Genomic DNA, 19,424 nt, shown 5'->3' with positions numbered 1-19,424 from the left:
ATTGACTAAAAGATCTTCTGAAGCATGCAATAGTAGCAAACAATGGCTACAAGTCTTTTGAACCTCAATCCCGTCAATTGTTTGAATTTTATGAAGCAATATTTAATACTGCCAATAGCACCCACACTTCATTCCCCAACTTAGTAAGAGTCAGGGCATGTACTAGAATTTCGAGATTATGAATTATTTTATTTTTAATGAGTGAATGAACAATTCGATCTAGGTGTAATTAAATTGATGTAGTAATTGACATTCACTCTTATCGTTTGGGGCTAGAGAGAACTAATAATAATAATAATAATAATAATAATAATAATAATAATAATAATAATAATAATAATAATAATAATAATAATAATAAATCAAGAAAATAATGGACATAGTTTCGTACAAGAACCGGAGGAAAGACATCGTATGTGCTTTTCTAAAAATATATTAATTGATTATAGCGCAATCGTCTTTTTCAGACTACGGACACCTGAAAAATTATAATGTATCGAATAAATGCTTGTCCTGTTCGAGGTGATCTGGCAAGATGTCTCGGCATGGTTTGGAGACCACGTACATAATACTGTCTGAGCTTCATAAACCTGATCTTGCGTACGAACTTAAAGTAGGCCTAAAAGTAAATCAATTAAAACACACACACATAGCCAACAGATTTCTATAAAATAGCAAAATATTCGTACAGTACTATATATTTAAGAAATATGACGTCCCATGTAAAGGTAATTTGTTTTTCAAACCTTTCTAAAGTAAATACATGTATGCGGCAAATTGCATGCAGTTAAGAGTTTCGCTTCAATTAATATGAGTTGAAGCCACGTATTCTGATTGGATATATAGCTCACATGTGTTTGTTTAGTTTTACCAGATGAATGCCGAAATAGTACGTTTTGCGTGGACTTACAAACGATTGAAACCTTCTAGAAAATTTATTTCATCCCCTAGTGCTAAAAGTTTAAAGCCTAATTTGGCCTTGTGCTCCCGCGTAGCGTAGTCGTTAATGCTCTCGCCTTTAGTCCTAACGGCCGCGAGATTGATTTCTGGTAGAGACATTCGGTCGATAAGGTGTCCCAGTTTTTTATTCTGAGTGATATTTTCTGGATTTTTCTCATTCACACCAGGCAAATCCCGGGATGCTTCTAGGCCACTTCATTCTTACTTCATTCGTCTCTTCTTCTCCAATTCCCGGCCAGAATGATCGCCGAGGAATGTCAACCCCCATATGTATGACGAACTAACATGGTCCAAGATTCCGAAGCCCAGAAATCTAATTCCTAATCTAATTTGGCCTGGAAGTTTATTAATATATTTTTTCATCAGTGGACTTGTTCTTTCTTATTGTTCTTCAGAAAGACAGTTTCTGGGTCGCTGTGGCTCAGTATTACAGAGCTCAAATCCGGAGTGTGAGTTCCCTAGTTTGATTCCAGGTCGCGCGAAGTGGAGTTTGTGGTTGACAAAACACCGTGTAAATGAGTTTTCTTGGAGGGGGGTCCCTTTCATTTCATTTTGCTTATTCCATCATTTCATTCACTGTCACCATCTGTCCTAACTTCTATGCATAATCGTGGGACATTAAATTCAAAGAAAGAAAAAAGGAAAGAAATGAAATGAAGACATACTCTAACATACTTAAGAGGCCTCATCCAGACGAAATTAAAATTCCGCTAATTTTACAATAATTATGTAATATCTTCCATTAGATAAAAGATAATCGAAATGTAGAACAAGAGGGCTCTAAATAATATCATTTTACATGAGATACCGTTATCACGACTCATTTTATCTGCCTTCGATTTCGAGATATTTTGAAAATCGGCATTTATTTTCGCGTTTCTAAACTGCTGAAAACGGAAAGCTACTAGGTGACTTGTGATAACAGTACCTAATGCAAAATAATATTGTCTAGGGCGCTCTTGTTCCACATTTTGATTATTTTTTTTTATCTATTGGAAGATATCACATAATTACTGTAAAATTAGCGGTATTTTAATTTCACCGGGATGAGGCCTCTTAACCATAACTTAGTTAGGCAGGACCATTAAGCTAATACAGTAGATATAGAATAGCAGTTTCTTTTCTCTATGGTTCAAGAAAGATTATGGCAACTTACAAGATAAAAGCTGAGCTAGAGAAATAGGTTTAGAATTAGAAAAAATGAAATATTTAAGTTTTACGTCTCACGTTTATGCCGGCTAGGCTAAATGAGACGGTGATGATGAGAAATGAATAAAATGGTGGAATGAAGAAAGTGTGAGGAAACTGGAGAACTCCGAGAAAACTCGCGCACATGTTTGTCCACCACAAACCTCACTTGGCGCACTCTGCGATCGAACCAAGGACCCCATGCACTAGACGTGAACGCTCTACCACTAAGCCACCGCTGCCCTGGGTTTAGAAATAGAACTAGGTGTATGTATACAAGTATTGAGGAATTATGGATTCATTTCACAGATAGTAAATTGTGTACACATCGATTAATAACCCTTTCGGTTTAAGATATTCTGATTTTCTATAGTATAAAGGAGCCAGCACGCTTACTGACCGTAGTGATATAGTGCCTATAGAAAGAAAAAAGGAAAAGAAGTACAGTAAAACTCCTCTAATCTGACACCTTTGGAACTGAGGGTAAGGTCGGAACGCAAAAAGGTCGGATTATCAGAAAATATAGACAAAAAATACTGATTTACACTAAAATAAACAATCTATGAACTCAAAAATGACTATACTGTTCTCTACAGTAAAAACCAACGAACAGTAAGCACTAAGAACTGCACAGTACAGTGCAAAAAATACGCACGACGAAAAAAAAAACGGTACAAGAGATGACGGAGCGCTAAAGCAGATACGCGGTAACAGCAAGTAAACAACAATACCGTGATAGCAGTAAACGACAATGGGCCTCGTAAGTCACCAACGTGTCGGGACAGGTTCGGCTCGAGCACGGTCGGATCAACCGAAGTGGCAGACCAGCCGAGGGCGGACAAGAGGGGTTCTACTGTATTAGGAATAATAAGCCATTCAACTGATTAATAAAAAGTAGATATGACTTCCAAGTTGAAGAATTTGTTTGAAATAATAAGCTTTCTATTGCAATCATAATACGTGAAATAAATAATAATAATAATAATAATAATAATAATAATAATAACAATAATATGTGAAGCTTAATAGAGAACAAACAACAGCTATTCATTTCGAACTATCAGAATGAAAATAAAGACCTATTCTTTTGGAACTAACAAAATTGATGCCATCAACTTTCTCCCTGTGCCAGAAACAACGTATCTTAATAAACTGGAACAATTCTAGATTCTCATCTTTCTTTCTTTCTCTACCTTCTTTATTTCTCTCTTATCTCACTTGTCGAAAGAAACTAGTAGTAATAATAACACTAATAATAATAGAAAAACATCTTGTCAGGTTGAGAACATAAATTTTGACCTACCTCAAAAGATCGAAGCAAAAGGACACCAGTAACCATTTCTTCAATCGAGTCACGTTTATTCCGAGAGGAAGCGCTTTCGTTTGTTGCAGTTGTCGATGCCTTGCTTTTATCTGTTATACATCTTTATTATACAAATTTTTGTCTGAAGGAACTAAATTCACTAAGTTATTATGGTCTTAGTGAGCACATAAAAGTGAAATACGAGAGAAGCGATGCAGAAGTTTTCTTATTGAAATGGAATGGAAAAATAGCTCTTGAAGATAGCTTGCAGAATAATTTCATAGAAACTGACTAGAATGTAGTACTTACAAAAGAGTTTTATGCAAAGAGCGATTCAAATTCACAAGCAGTATACTGTAGTTATTATTTGTAACGATATACGATAGAAAAGTTAGTTCGCATAACAATGAGAAAGTAGTGACCGTAAAGAACACCTTCCACACGAGTATGCCTTTATCACCTTAACAAGGACTCTCATCATAGTTTGAAGGGACATAATCATGGAGTGTGAAATGGACAGGGCACACAAAAACACTTTGGAATAACTGTTATGTATACATGTTATCCAGAGATGGAGTCGATCAGTGAATCGTGAGTCAACTGAATCAAAGTCAGTCTTGGGAAGTAACGTAACGCAAGTAACGCGTTACTTAAAAAGTAACGTTTCCTAGTAACGCGTTACATTTTTTCCAAAGTAACTGTAACGGTAACGCGTTACAAATTTTTAAGTAACGTACCTAGTTTGTGTTACTTTTTTCGCGTTACAATTCGGATGAGTAACTACAATATATGTATATTTTTTTCGAAAACAAATGTTTCTTTCCTGTAACTGAATTTCTCAGAATGAAACAATCGAGCATGAACTACGTATGTCAGTGACCGACAGTCACAGACACACAGAGAAACAGATAAGTTCGTAGTGCCACTTGCTGTTTTTTGAAGATGAGGACAGCCTTAGGGAAATCACGTGTACTAATTGCAAACTACCTGGAAGATTTTGTCGTAGATTTTGAGAGCTCCAAATCAATACATTCAGTGAGTGAACTAGGAATGCAATGATACCGGTAGTCTATTTTACTTTGGTGTTGTTTTTATAAAGATGGAGAATGAAAATATTTTACCGTTCGAACATTTGAAAGAATACTTTTTTCTTAAGAGCTGAGGATGATAGTGAAAAGAATTTAAAATTAAAGTGTCTGAAGTGCCCCAGCGGAAAATATCAACAACTAGGGTGCCAAATTAACGATATACAGTAAGGGCTTAATATGAATAAACTGTTCTGATGAGAAGGCCTACTTTATTACTAGACAATAGTTTGCTGATGGTAATATTGGAGTTCTTTCAGATCAGTTTGCTTATCCTAGAGTCCGGTTGATTATAGAGTTTGAAATTAGCTTTAAAAAGCGTATATCGATTTTAGAGTTACTGGCAAGTTTTGATTCACTCCCAGTTCATGTGTTCTCATTTTATTAGTTTTAGTGTAATGTTTCTCAATATTCTGTATTTTTAATTTTACATAACAACATTATTATTATATAATTAGTTTAGCAGTATAATAATAAACAACCATTTTTTCTAACGCATACGGAGGAGCACGAGTCAAGCTAAAACTCAACTCGACTCGAATTCAAGTCGAGTTTCGAGTCAAGTCAAAGGTAATATCCTCCAGTCGAGTTACGAGCCGGTTCAGTTTTTTGCTTCGAGTTTCGAGTCCAGTCGAGTTTGATAAATGGCTCGTTCGTTTTAACTCGTCTTGAAATCATGGCCTGATTACACTGGAAAACGAAAGCCATGAAAAATGTAAGCTAAACAGTAATATGGAATACTTTTAGTGTTGCTCACGAGAGGGGACACTGCTCGCATCTCGTCTCGTCTCGATAGCGAGACCACAACAGATTTTTTTATAACAAGCTCAGCTCGGCTTGGCTCAACTGAGAATATGGCTCGAGCCTTCTCACTTGGGGTGAACCATCGGCTCGAGCTGGCTTGGTAGGGATGAGCCATCTGCTCGTTTCGGCTCAACTGAGCCGACGGCTCTAGCCGAGTCGGTTGGGTGAGCTGTTGGCTCAGCTCACTTCTCGGTTCGGTGAATGAGCTGTGAGCCGAGCTGCTCGAGTCTTTGACAATTCTAAACCCCGGCCGAGCAGTTTTGAAGATATTTGACCAGTGCTCTATATCTTTTAACAGTGTTTGGCTCGAGCCCTAATACTCAACCTAGATCCTCGACCCAAATTCAGAAGCTCGTGAACAATCTCCTTGACTCCTACACTGAGAAAAAAAAATTGTAGGTGGCGTACTTAAAAAGATAGGTTAAATGCGTAATTTCTGTAGTTTTTGGACTTAAAAGTACAGCAGACGTATAACTGAAAACGCATGTTTTGTAATACTTTCTGTATAAGTGTTCCATCTATACGTACTTTCCGTATGAAACAATGTACCGGTCAGGATCTCACATACAAATGGACGTATATAGTCTAACATATAGCTGACGAAGGTAACATAAGTATATGCGTGTGATATAGGGAAAACTGTTAGATGTCAGACATCCTGCAAAGGCATGATGCAGGGGTGCCCACAGAGGAGGGCTATGACGCAAACTGCGCCATTGAAATTCTTGGGGAGGGGTTAGAAATCTATATAAATATGTTTGAGGGGGTGTAAAAATTGATCGAAAAGATTTTTTCATGGAAGAACACCTACGGATAGACAATTTGGGGGGTGCGTCATGAACATAAGGGGGGTGGGCACCACTGCATGATGTAACATCTAAGGCCAGTGCCTATGTAGCATACGGAAAACATATGCTCCGTACTGATTTCTATAGTAAGCAAGAGGATAACGTATATTTGTACAATATACGACTATCCGGAGAACGGATTTTTCTCTGTGTAGACTTCACGACTACCGAGGTTGGCATCAACTAGTTATTTAGTATTCAAATACAAACCGCGTATCTTTCATTTTATATACAGTGTTTTTATAGTTAATAATAATAATAATAATAATAATAATAATAATAATAATAATAATAATAATAATAATAATAATAATAATAATAATAGCAGCGGTAGTACGGAAAATTGAAGTCATAATTTTTTCACATTTTAAAGTTTCGGACCTAAAAGTAACGCGTTAGTAACGCGTTACTTTCGAAGTAAAGTAACAGTTACTTTTTGGGGGCAAGTAACGCGTTACATTTTAAGAGAAAGTAAAGTAACTTGTAACGCGTTATATTTTTACAAGTAACTTACCCAATACTGGTCAAAGTGGGTCAGTGGGTCGAGGGTCAACAGAACGTGACCCATTCTATCCACCGAGTCACGGTGATCCACTCTGACCCACCGATCTACTCTGCTCAGTGGATTGTAGACAGCATCTTCTGAACATGGTGAATCTGTCTACATTTTATTTTCAAGGCCTCGATCTTTCTTCTTGTTTCATTTATTTCTTTTTACTTACCTGAGACAAGTATATCTAAGTAAAAAAAAAAAAAGAAAAAAACTTCAAGCACTTTTGAATATTGATATTTGCAATTGTAGTTATAACAATAGAAATTACTGCTTGGCTTTCGAGAAACAGTCGGATTTTACACTTTTCTTTACGTTGTTCTACTTTTCCTTGATCTGAGACTTTCAAATTTCATCCTATGTTTCACTGAAAAGTATCACTCATTTTATACTATCATGCTCTGCTCAGTTTACTTAACACTGAAGTTCTGCTGCTCCTCACGTAGTACGGAGCAATGCTTCTAATACATCATAACCAACAGCCTCCCACTACAATCACTGCTTGACCGTTTTCAACGCAAACCTCTGACATATTTCCAAGCTCAATATAATATATGTTCGATTCATATACGGTAAGTAAAACAACCTACTTAACCAAATTTTTACATGCCATTCTCTGCTGTGAAAGATCTACTTATTAAAAAAAAAAAAAAACTGGAGGAGTGATGTACATACGATACTGTACTATGATATACGAGGGTCACTACGAAAGTTTTAGATGTGAAATAACTTACATACTTAAAATCAATTTAACACTTACATTTTCTTAAAGTATTCACCATTACACTGTACACACTTTTGTATGCTCGAAAACCACTTTTGGAAGTAGTGTTGGCAGTCTTTTTTTTTTTTTTTTTTTTTTTTAAGTGTTGAAAGTTCATTCTCGTAAGCCACTACAGCTTCTTCAGGGCTGCAAAATCTCTTCCCACGCATGCGATCTTTGATCCTGGGGAACAGAAAAAAAATCACACGGGGCCAGGTCAGGGCTATACGGCGGATGAGTCATAAGTTTGACCTCCGTAGATTCTAAAAACTGAATTGTGATGTTGGCCGTGTGTGCGGACGCGTTGTTATGATGAAGCAGGATCCCACGCAATCCAGTTCTTGGACGCCGTTCCCGAAGCTTCTGGAACACTTTTGTTAGGCAAACAGTGGTGCACCACTGAGTAGTAATAGTCCTTTGTTCTTCAAGTGGAACAGTTGCAACACGGCCAGATTTGGAGAAGAAAGTTGCGACCATCTTCTTCCCCGCACTTCGCGGTCGCTTCACTTTCGTGGGTGGATTTCGTCTGGAAAGATCCTAACTGTAGACTGGAATTTATTTTCAGGGTCAAATTGATAGATTCAAGTTTCATCACCAGTAACAATGTCAGAGACGCGTCGAGAATTGCCTCCATCAAATTTTGCAAGCATTTCTTCACACCATTCCACACGCATGCGCTTCTGCTGTTCAGTCAAAGTGTGAGGTACCAAATTTCACAAAATTAAATCCCCACGTTAAGCGGGTTTGCATATCCAGGCTCCTAACTATGAAAAAATATACGCTCACTCCAACATCAATCATTTCACGAATTCAACCTGTTTTACGTATGTTATTAGGACATAATATCGATTGTGATTTATTCTAAAAACACTTTTATACATTGCAAGAGCTGTAACGTCCAAATATTTACTGAGAACTCATAGTCGTATCGGAATAAACAAAAGCGAGTATGGAACAGTAAACTGCTTTCACAAAAGGCAAAAGAAGATGTGCAAAGGCATACAAAACGGTCGAGTGGTTTGGGTCGATATACTACCAATCACATGTTTGTGTGTTCAAACCCGGTAGCAAGTTGTTTCTTTTTTAAGTGTCTTCCTATTTTCATCCGGAGGCTGAAAATATTTCTTTGAGTATCTCATTGAAAACTTCTTTTGTTTCAAATTCGATTAGAACGGAACATTATATGAATTGCGAATCTTGAAACCATAGCTTAAAAAAATGAAGTATACTCACTACTCCATTATCCTCTAATTTGTAACGAAAAACTATTTATAAACAATGGTGACTTCAGAAAATTATCCTCGGGGGGAATTTCAATATGCAGGTGGAGGGCAAACATTGGTAGTCCACATTGAGCACGATCGAATATATGGTCCTGAAGGCGGAAATTTCTTAGCTCGAGAGGAGTCTCAAATTCTCCCTCAGATCACGTCCTGAAAGCATCATTGCTTAAAAGCTTTTCGTAACAAATATAATATTACACTTGTTTCTCGTTCTACATTTTGAATTGGTAAAATCATAACTCATAGAGGATTATAATAAAAGCATAAAAATTACAATACCAATCATGTATAAATTAGCCTGTAAGTTACGAACTTTGGGTCAGATTAAAACTCAAATTTTGTTTTCGGATTGCACTTAGAAGTAAGTCCTCTCTATATAATCCTGATTGAAAAGCCATGTACTACTCTAATTAATTAATCAATATTTATACAAATATTTTTTTATTTTACTATTTTTACTATTCAATATTATATACACTTCATTTCCAAAATCAAAATCTCGAAAATGTATAGTGTACGAGTGCAGATTCACAAATAAATGCTTATTTATCATATATATTGGTCTCTATTCGAAATTCTATTTAATCGAATCCGACAAGAACACAGACAGAAACATCGAGAACAGGTGAAAAAAACAGAGAAAAAGGTTCTGTAGCCGGCGGAGATTCGAACTTAGTTCGAATAGTGCTTTATAAGCAGAACGCCTTAGATCACTCGGCTATGGTAACAACTAGTGATTTTAGCAAAGGCTTCGAGTAGTAGTTCTTATTACAGTATAACATTTTCTATTGCCTAAAATTTAAACCTAATTTACTTTGATATAATATATCTATTAATTTGTTTCATGAACACGTTTTCGTTACTTTGATGAATGATGTATGTTGTTGATATAGATTCTATTACACGTTCTTTCGTAAATATTATAGAAAGTATCAGGGTTATTTATGATCTTTCATGGAAATTGACTGGCGCATGCGCAGTACACAGACAGTTTAATTGGAAGGCGAGGAAGGAAACGCTAACACACTGTTAGAATGTTTCATCGCTGTGAAGTATAAAGGAAAGCTAAAATGTATTTTACGCTTGTCATTGCGTAAAGAATCACCAGGTTTGATCAACTGGACTCATGAAAAGTAATTAATATTGTCATTACTGCACAATATGAAGAATAAAGAACGTAAATTACACCACATTGTTCTCGAATTCGAACCTAGCTAAGGAAGGGACAATAAACAAAATGCGATTTATTCATTCGAATCGAGATAATTCAATGAAACTAGAAATTACACAATCAAAAGGAAAAACATCGTTAAAATGACAATAATACTTTTATCCGAGATGTGAAATAGTTATTAATTAACTGAAATAAAAGTAATATTGGGCATGATATAGAGTAAGAAAAAAAAAGTAAATGTATTCTTAGAAACGTTCAAAGTAAATTCACAAATACTTTTTGAAGATATACTACTCTTCCTTAACGTTTTAACGAACTACTAAGTGAACAAGCAAAGGAAAAAAAATGAAAAACGAAAGTATTGTTCTTGAAAAAATATAATAAATAAATGAAACTTAAATAAATGTTTACACAAAAAATGACACACTAGTACTTCGTGTAATCACCTCCAGAGTCAATAACTTCTTGAAGTCTGGAGGGGATACTAGATACAAGTCTCGAGCAATACGACGGTGTGTCACGAAAATGTTGCCACAGTTCCATAACATGATTTTGAAGAAACGTTTGGTCTCTGTCTTCACGTCTCTCTTCCCATTCTTGCACCATGTAGGCCCACAGATGTTCAATTGGGTTCAAATCTGGTGATAGAGGGGGCCACTCAATACAAATTAACTCTGGATGTTCACTTAGCCACTCTCGTGTTTGCCGGGAAGTGTGAACAGCACTGTTGTCATGCATAAATATATATTCTTCCTGTTCGGGGAAGTTTCTTTCTAAGGACGGTAACAACGTATTTTCGAGGATATTAATGTAAACACTGCTGTTCATTCTCTCAGGCACCGCAACCAAATCTCCAGGACCAGCAGCCGTCATGTATCCCCAAAAGTGTGCTGATATTCGCCCTGAACTAGAAGTTCTGATAATATTTTGTTCAGCATACCTGGTTCCGCGCGGTCTATACAATATAATTCTGCCTTGTTGGTTAGACTTGAAAACCTTCTCGTCGGTCCAGATGACTAAGTCCCAATATGACTGAGGTTGGGTTATGTTATTCTGTGCCCATTCCATTCGTCTGACCTTATGAGTTTCAGTCAGGAGAGTCTTCCTAGCGGGTCTTGAACAGTGTAGACCAGCCCCCAATAATCTTCTTCTTATTGTTTCGTGAGAACAATTATATTCTCTGGCTTTGTCCAAGAGGATTGACGTGTGGCGTAGAGGTCTGTTGATTACTTCTGTAACTAAAGCTTGATCTTGAGCTGCAGTTGTCACTTTTGGCCTTCCACTTCTTGACCGAGACCTGAACCATTCACCACCTTCTTCATGTCGCTGAACCCATTTCTTGACCGTTTTCTTGTCACATCCCAGATCTCTAGCAATCTGAGGCACAGTTTGTCCCATTTTTGCTCGGCCTATGATTTCTCCTCTCAGAGCAACAGACAGTTCTCCACAACCTTTAGAGCGAGGCATTTTGAGAACCTGTTAGAAATTTGCGTTCTGGCGTGTATGACAAATGTCAGTAAAGTGCATCTTTCTGTTTCTACTGCGCATGCACCAGTCAATTTTCATGAAAGATCATACATAATCCTGACAATTGTTTTAATATTTATGAACGAATACGTAATAGAACCTATATTAACAACATCATTCATCAAAGTAAAGAATAACGTAAACATAAAACAATTTCAACAGACTATTACATCAGGCCAAAATAGGCTTAAACTTCAAAAAATACAAAATAAATTTCATACTGTAACAAAAGATTGAACATGAAACACGCTTACTACGTTTTCAACTTGTCACATTAGCCGAGTGGACTAAGGCATTCGGCTAGAGATTCTGAGGCACCGTTCAAGAGTAGTTCGAATCCCACCACAGTGTAATTTGGTTTTACCTCTTTCTTGACGTTTCTGTTTGTGATCCTGCCGGATTCTATTAAATATAATTTCGTAATACGCTAAAATATACGTAATATTTGAAATTCTTAACCTCCCATTTTTACATTTTTCAAGCTCAGTTGAGAAGAAAGAGGGAAAATGAAAGTACAAAGATTTACAATAATTACTTAGCATTTACTGTCATTGTAATTGTAGATATTTTATTTATGAAAATGTATAATGAACTAAAAATATATTTAGTAGGTCACATGTCTCCATTTTTCGATTCTAACTTGAAAGTTACAGTTTAGGCGGTGACATATCAAAGACCCAGGGGGTTGAGGGGGTTGTAACCCCTCCCATTGAAACTTTTATATTCTGCTGAAATAAAAAAGTGTTTCAGTTTATAATCTTGGAAAAGCAACAATCACTGTGTGTGGAGGACGGTTTATTTATTCTACGATTTATCACTTCCAAATGTGTAGAAGATGTAACTTGATATTGTGCATAATCATTCAAGAAATATAACACAACGAAGGGACTTCGTAAACCCTTCACGCCACCCCAGGAGGAGAAAGTGCGTCCCGCCGTCCCCCGGTTGGGAACTACTGCTTGCGAGGGAAACATTCTAACAGTGTGTTAGCGTTGCCTTCCCTCGCCTTTCAATTGAACTGTCTGTGTACTGCGCATGCGCCAGTATATTTCTATAAAAGATCATAAATAACCCTGATACTTTCTGTAATATTTACGAATGAACGTGTAATAGAATCTATATCAACAACATACATCATTCATCAAAGTAACGAAAACGTGTTCATGAAACAAATTAATAGATATATTATATCAAAGTAAATTAGGTTTAAATTTTAGGCAATAGAAAATGTTATACTGTAATAAGAACTACTACTCGAAGCCTTTGCTAAAATCACTAGTTGTTACCATAGCCGAGTGATCTAAGGCGTTCGGCTTATAAAGCACCATTCGAACTAAGTTCGAATCTCCGCCGGCTACAGAATTTTTTTCTCTGTTTTTTTTTCACCTGTTCATGTTTCTGTCTGTGTTCTTGTCGGATTCGATTAAATAGAATTTCGAATAGAGACCAATATATATGATAAATAAGCATTTATTTGTGAATCTGTACTCGTACAATATACATTTTCGAGATTTTGATTTTGGAAATGAAGTGTATATAATAATAAAAAATATTTGTATAAATATTGATTAATTAATTAGAGTTATACATGGCTTTTCAATCAGGATTATATAGAGAGGACTTACTTCTAAGTGCAATCCGAAAACAAATATTTGAGTTTTAATCTGACCCAAAGCTCGTAACTTACAGGATAATTTATACATGATTGGTATTGTAATTTTTATGCTTTTATTATAATCCTCTATAAGTTATGATTTTACCAATTCAAAATGTAGAACGAGAAACAAGTGTAATATTATATTTGTTACGAAAAGCTTTTAAGCAATGATGCTTTCAGGACGTGATCTGAGGGAGAATTTGAGACTCCTCTCGAGCTAAGAAATTTCCGCCTTCAGGACCATATATTCGATCGTGCTCAATGTGGACTACCAATGTTTGCCCTCCACCTGCATATTGAAATTCCCTCGTGGATAATTTTCGAAGTCACCACTGTTTATAAATAGTTTTTCGTTACAAATTAGAGGATAATGGAGTAGTGAGTATACTTCATTTTTTTAAGCTATGGATTTAAGATTCGCAATTCATATAATGTTCCGTTCTAATCGAATTTGAAACAAAAGAAGTTTTCAATGAGTTACTCAAAGAAATATTTTCAGCCTCCGGATGAAAATAGGAAGACACTTAAAAAAGAAACAACTTGCTACCGGGTTTGAACACACAAACATGTGATTGATAGTATATCGACCCAAACCACTCGACCGTTTTGTATGCCTTTGCACATCTTCTTTTGCCTTTTGTGAAAGCAGTTTACTGTTCCATACTCGCTTTTGTTTATTCCGATACGACTATGAGTTCTCAGTAAATATTTGGACGTTACAGCTCTTGCAATGTATAAAAGTGTTTTTAGAATAAATCACAATCGATATTATGTTCTAATAACATACGTAAAACAGGTTGAATTCGTGAAATGATTGATGTTGGAGTGAGCGTAAATTTTTTCATAGTTAGGAGCCTGGATATGCAAACCCGCTTCACGTGGGGATTTAATTTTGTGAAATTTGGTACCCAACGAGATGAAAAGTTCCTGAGCCGAAGATGATCATGAAGAATTTTTGTTACTGTTGGCGATCCAATGTTCAATATAGATGCAATGTCCTTGAAAGCTGTTCGAGGATTTTCTCGAATCATTTGTTCCAAAGCGGCAATGTTTTCATCTGACACAGCTGTTGCCGGACGTCCAGCTCTCTCTTCATCTTTAAGCGATGTCCGGTCTCTTCTGAATTCACCAAACCACCGAAAAATTGTAGCACGAGAAGGAGCAAGGTCCCCAAATGCCCCTTGCAAACGGTCAAGGCTTTGTGTTTAGTTTAAACCACTTTTGAAATCGTAAAGGATCATTGCCCGAAAATGTTCCCTTTCGAGCTCCATTCTAGACAGCCGAATACTGCTAACATCAACAAACAAGTGAAGGCGATACGGACACGCCGATAAGCGAGGCGAGTTGAAACTTGCTTCGCTTCTTCGCTCTGGATACCACTACCGAACGCAATTGTTGGAATTCAAATACTGTGCCACAACAATGCGTATCTCAAAACTTTCGTAGTGACCCTCGTACTGCATATGAGATTGTGCGAACTGAAATGAACCACCAGCAATAACATTAAAGCCCTTTACCCACGTTGAAACTGGAAAGATACGTTATATTATAGCTGCTTCCAGGAAATCAAGTGATTAATTGTGACAAGTTATGTTACTCCGAATTAGACAAAGTGAAAGCAGAAGTGTCCAGAATTAGTCAAAAGAAAAATACCCATCTTCCTTTGCAAAACAGCCTGTTGCTGTGATAACCTTGCAGAAACTACTGAAGCTTGGCAGGGAAAAATCATTTATTTGTAGGTTTACCATACATTGTGTCGTTAGAATTTAATTTATTTGAATCTTTACAAAATCATTTTAATGAATAAGGATTTTAAAAATATTGCAAAAGGCAGCTTGGAAAAAAATTACCCAAAAACATCAAATTTCGAAAAGATGAAGTAATGATGTTACTTATGACAGGTACGTAGCCAGGGGGGGTCCGGGAGGTCAGGAGCTCCCCCTTTGAAACTAGAAAAGAAAAATTAAGAAAGGCTGAAACAAAAAAAGAAGGGAAAAAGAAGAATCAGCGTTAAAAATAAAAAGCTAAAAATACAAATAATTTTCCTCATCGCTTCTCTGCAGTATCAAACATGTTATTTTAGAATCAGTTCTCTACTGCTCCTTTAATTTGTCATTTGGAACAGTTGACAAAATAATAAAAACAAAAAGTTATGTGGAAAGAAAGTTCTGTTAACATTTGATTCAAGAGAGAAAGGAACGCAGATATTGTAAAATATTTTACAAGATATTATTGAATATGTACTTTTTATAATAGTTGAGGTCATAATGGAAGGAAAATTGTTATATTTGAATGAACAGAGGAAAGAACGTATATATTACAAAATCTTTTAAAATATTTCTTTTTTACATGCTTTTACTGAAGATTTCTTCATAGTTTGTTATTAAAATACTTACTAACATATTCTCATTTTATTGTCCTAGCAGATAAATATCTCTTGCCAGTAAAATTGTTTAGATTGATCATGACCCTGGTGTGATACCCACAGTATTTCATGTCGCCCCCCCCCACCCCCCGTCATTACGAAATCTTGGCTAAACGAACCAACATATATTGCCAGTAAAATAGTTTAGAATGATTGATCCCCTGGTGTGATAACCACAGTATTTCATGTCATGGATCCAGGGCCGTGCCGTGGAAAATCAGCGCCCGGGGCGAGAGTATACGACGACGCCCCCATACGTATATTCCAAACAATTTTTCGTATCTTTTTTCCTTTTTTCTCCCGAATTTTTCGACCCTCTTACTTCGGCGCCCGGGGTCGTCGCCCCGCTCGCCCCCCACACGGCACGGCCCTGCATGGACCCCCCATTACGAAATTCTGGCTATATGCCTGCATGGGAAGTAGTAGAAATTATTAGAGGAAATTGGTGAACCTACTATGCAACAATTTACTGGTATAAATGAGAAAATTTTATTTTACTTTTTGTTAAAGAAATCGAACAAACGAACTTTTTGGCAAACTGTTTTGGCCATGCCTTGAAAAATGTGAAAATTAATCTTTAAAAGTTGAAGATAGTTTCAAAATAGCTATACTCAATTTCATGCCATCACTTTCAAAGTTCTAACATATTTTTAGCCACCATCAACTAATGACTTATTTTTCTAAACCCGAACTTCAAAGTGGTATAAATAAATATAGTATGCATGTGACACTTTTGGGTCACTTGCTGGTTTTTGTGTTTAAATAATGCTTTAAATTTAAATATTGTTTTATATCAGTATATTGGTATTGATTTACATATTTTAAGTTATTATTATTATTAGGTTAAGAAATCCAGATCTGGGCCTTCGGTGATTAATTATTATTAGTATTAATTGTATGTAAATCTAATTGTTTGTATTTACTATGTATATTTATATTATTTCTATTTTCAGCTATTACATAAAAATACCTCTAGTAAAGAGAATAGTTAGATAGCAACTCTATTTCAGAGAATAAAAGTCAGTTTCAAAGCATTCAGATAAAGCTTCTTTTTGGTAGGAGAACCCTCCTCCCTTCCGCTCGTTTTTTCTACATAGCTTATGATATGATAGCATTCCTATATAAACGGAAGATTTTTACAGGGAAGGGGTGAGTTGACCGTCAGTCTTGGGGGAGACTTCGAACAGTCTTCAAAATGTAGTCTATAGGAATTCGAGCCGAGTGGGAGATTTTTCTCCCCGTAAGTGAATATTAGGTTTTCAAGTAAAGAGAGGGGGAGTATTACGGAGGTCTTGCTTGGACTCGTTAGGTTCTCCGAGTCTTAAACAGGGCTGAAGGCATGAGCTATATCAGGTTCTACCTTCTAGTAGGTTTTCATTTTTAAGGGACTTCTTTCTTGGACTAAAATGAGGTCCTGTGAGAAGAAGGGTATAGAAAAATAATTCTTATACTAATTCAAGAAACAGATTTTTGCTAAGGAATTAGGCCCTGTAGAATAGGGACAGGATTTGACCCTTGAAATGCTACATTCCATATTTAGGTGGATATGGCATTTAGATTAACAATTCCCTAATATTAGAATTTTTGAGTCAATCACGTGTTCAAAACTGAAGCTGTATACGGCTTTGGTCTGTTATAAATAATTTGTTCCTCTTACAGGACACACTAGGTTCTTATGAATACTCTGAACACAGATTCCTGGGTTCGATCCCTCGAAGTAGACTCGTGAGGAGTTACTAATAGAGTTTTTATATTATTATTTTTTGAATCACATCTATTTCAGGGAGTATGGTTCTTATCTAACCTTTACCTGCCAGATCTATTTAAGGATCTTTCGCTACTATAAGGCGAACTCATTCTCCTTACCTACCTATCCCTATAATAAGTATTTAGATAGATATCCTTCTAGTGCATCTCCTATTTAAGGGAGTACACGAAATAGGGTCGTAGGCCAGGGCTTTTGATGTAGTGAGTCAATGCCCTTTATAAGTTAAGGTTGACAGAGGACGCTCTTAGTGAGGGCTAACCTAATTCTCTTTCTCTCTTTTTTTCAGATTTCTCCAAGTCAAGATGTAACTCTTCCAGACAGTCGAAGTCCTGCTGTAAGTACTAAGATTTCATTAATAATTCGTATTGTTTTCTTATTATATACTAATGTGTCCCACAAGCTTCCCGCCACATACCATGCTGAAAATTAAAATGCAAGAGAATGCTGTAGACGACATTTTACCCTTCAAAGTAAACAACCTATAGTGGATACCCAAATTTCCACCAACTTGTGATTGTCCTATGTATACCATTCCTTGACCTTCGAGTCGAAAAAGATTTGCACCACATGCCGCATATAATCTTCAATGGTGAATGTTTTACCACGGGAATGAAGTGACCCATTGCACGGAAGAAGTGATGGTCTGAAGATAGTAAGTCAGGACTGTACGCTGAATGTGGTAACGATTCATTATCAGATTTACGGAATTTATTTCGTGTGACATGAAACCTATAGCAGAGACAATTGGCTTGCTCCACCAACAGACATTTGAGGTTGATTAAATGTGGTTATCTTGTGATACAGCTTCATACTTTCGTTCCAGTTGCTCACAGATCAGAACATCGTTCACAGCACAATCATGATGAATGAACAAGTTCCCACTGAACGGGACCTTCAAATTTCCATCATACACTAAGCATAATTTTATGTTTAAATAATCCCTGTTTCGCCATGAATTCTGCGTCCTGATCTAAGTCTAACCATTGATTAGCGGTATCTGCACTCAAATTATAAACCGCTTTTTATCTGGTGTCACAATTCATTTAATGAAATGCTGATTCATGGAATAGTTCAACAGTGCTTTGCATACTTCCATTCTTCGTTGTGCCTGCTCAGAATTTACATCATGCAATACAATCCGACATCGTCTCTACACTTTGCTAAAGATGGCTAATGTTCGTGTGGTTGATTTTTATCACCCACCTCGGCAGCACGGATGTTCGTGCTCAGATTCGCCTCTACAGCTTTGCATAGGGGGTTTATAGCCTCCATGTTTATGGTGGAGCATCTTCCATCACGGTCTATTTTTGTCAACTCATTGACACCTTATCTTTGAATTTTTGACTCACACCTTTGCTGTGTCGTAACTTACTGTTTCCCAGTAGCCGCACAATGCTTCGTGCTGCTTTTCGAGTCGAGCCTTTCAGTTGAAACTCGTAGAGCAGAAACTCATGAATTAGAGTTCTTTGCATCTCCATATTTCAGATCAGTAGACCACCTTCCACGAGGCTAAAAATAGCCATTAATATATTCCCACCAGGGAAGAATTCGTCTGTAAATTGGTGTATTAGTTGCTATGTACTTGTTCGCCACTAATGTTTCCAGAAGTATCAAAACTTCATGTTCTTACATGGCAGGAAACTTATGGGATATCATGATAATCCAGTAGACACGGCTTTTTAGGGGATATCACAAATATAAATAATGTTTTTCAATAACATGAATGTAGATAAAACAAATGGAGTGTTCAGTTTGAAATATCATATTCACTTTTGAAGCTAAATATAACTAGTGCAAATGTTTAATGCAATGTATACCAACGAAAGTAATGTTTTCCTTTGAAAAATTACGTTACAATTCAGCTATAAAGGTAACCAAAAAAGTTCTTTTCACCCACCACCTTCGAACATGGTATGACGCCTAAGACGTATCTATCAAAAATAGTCCCCATTAGCATCGACGACCTTCTGCCAACTTTTTGGAAGGCCATGGATTCCATCGCAGTAGAATTTGGTGGGTCATGAAGAGAAGAAAGTATCAAGTGCATTTTGCACTCGTACTAGGGATTTGAACTGGGGTCAAAGGAATG

At 36.5% G+C, this 19,424-nt stretch overlaps 1 protein-coding gene across 1 annotated transcript in view; it reads left to right on the top strand.

The window, feature by feature from the left end:
• The window catches only part of LOC145661173 (cuticle protein 8-like), a 33,700-nt gene that overhangs the window by 10,199 nt on the left and 4,077 nt on the right, over nt 1-19,424 (top strand). The window contains exon 2 of the mRNA XM_081726622.1: nt 17,622-17,669. Coding sequence (XP_081582748.1) covers nt 17,622-17,669 — 48 coding nt within the window. The remainder of the gene's footprint in view (nt 1-17,621; nt 17,670-19,424) is intronic.

Source organism: Thermobia domestica, chromosome 9 (genome assembly GCF_964235325.1).
Source record: "Thermobia domestica chromosome 9, izTheDome1.hap1.1, whole genome shotgun sequence".
Classification (NCBI taxonomy): Eukaryota; Metazoa; Arthropoda; class Insecta; order Zygentoma; family Lepismatidae; genus Thermobia; species Thermobia domestica.
This window is presented reverse-complemented; position numbering and strand designations above follow the sequence as displayed.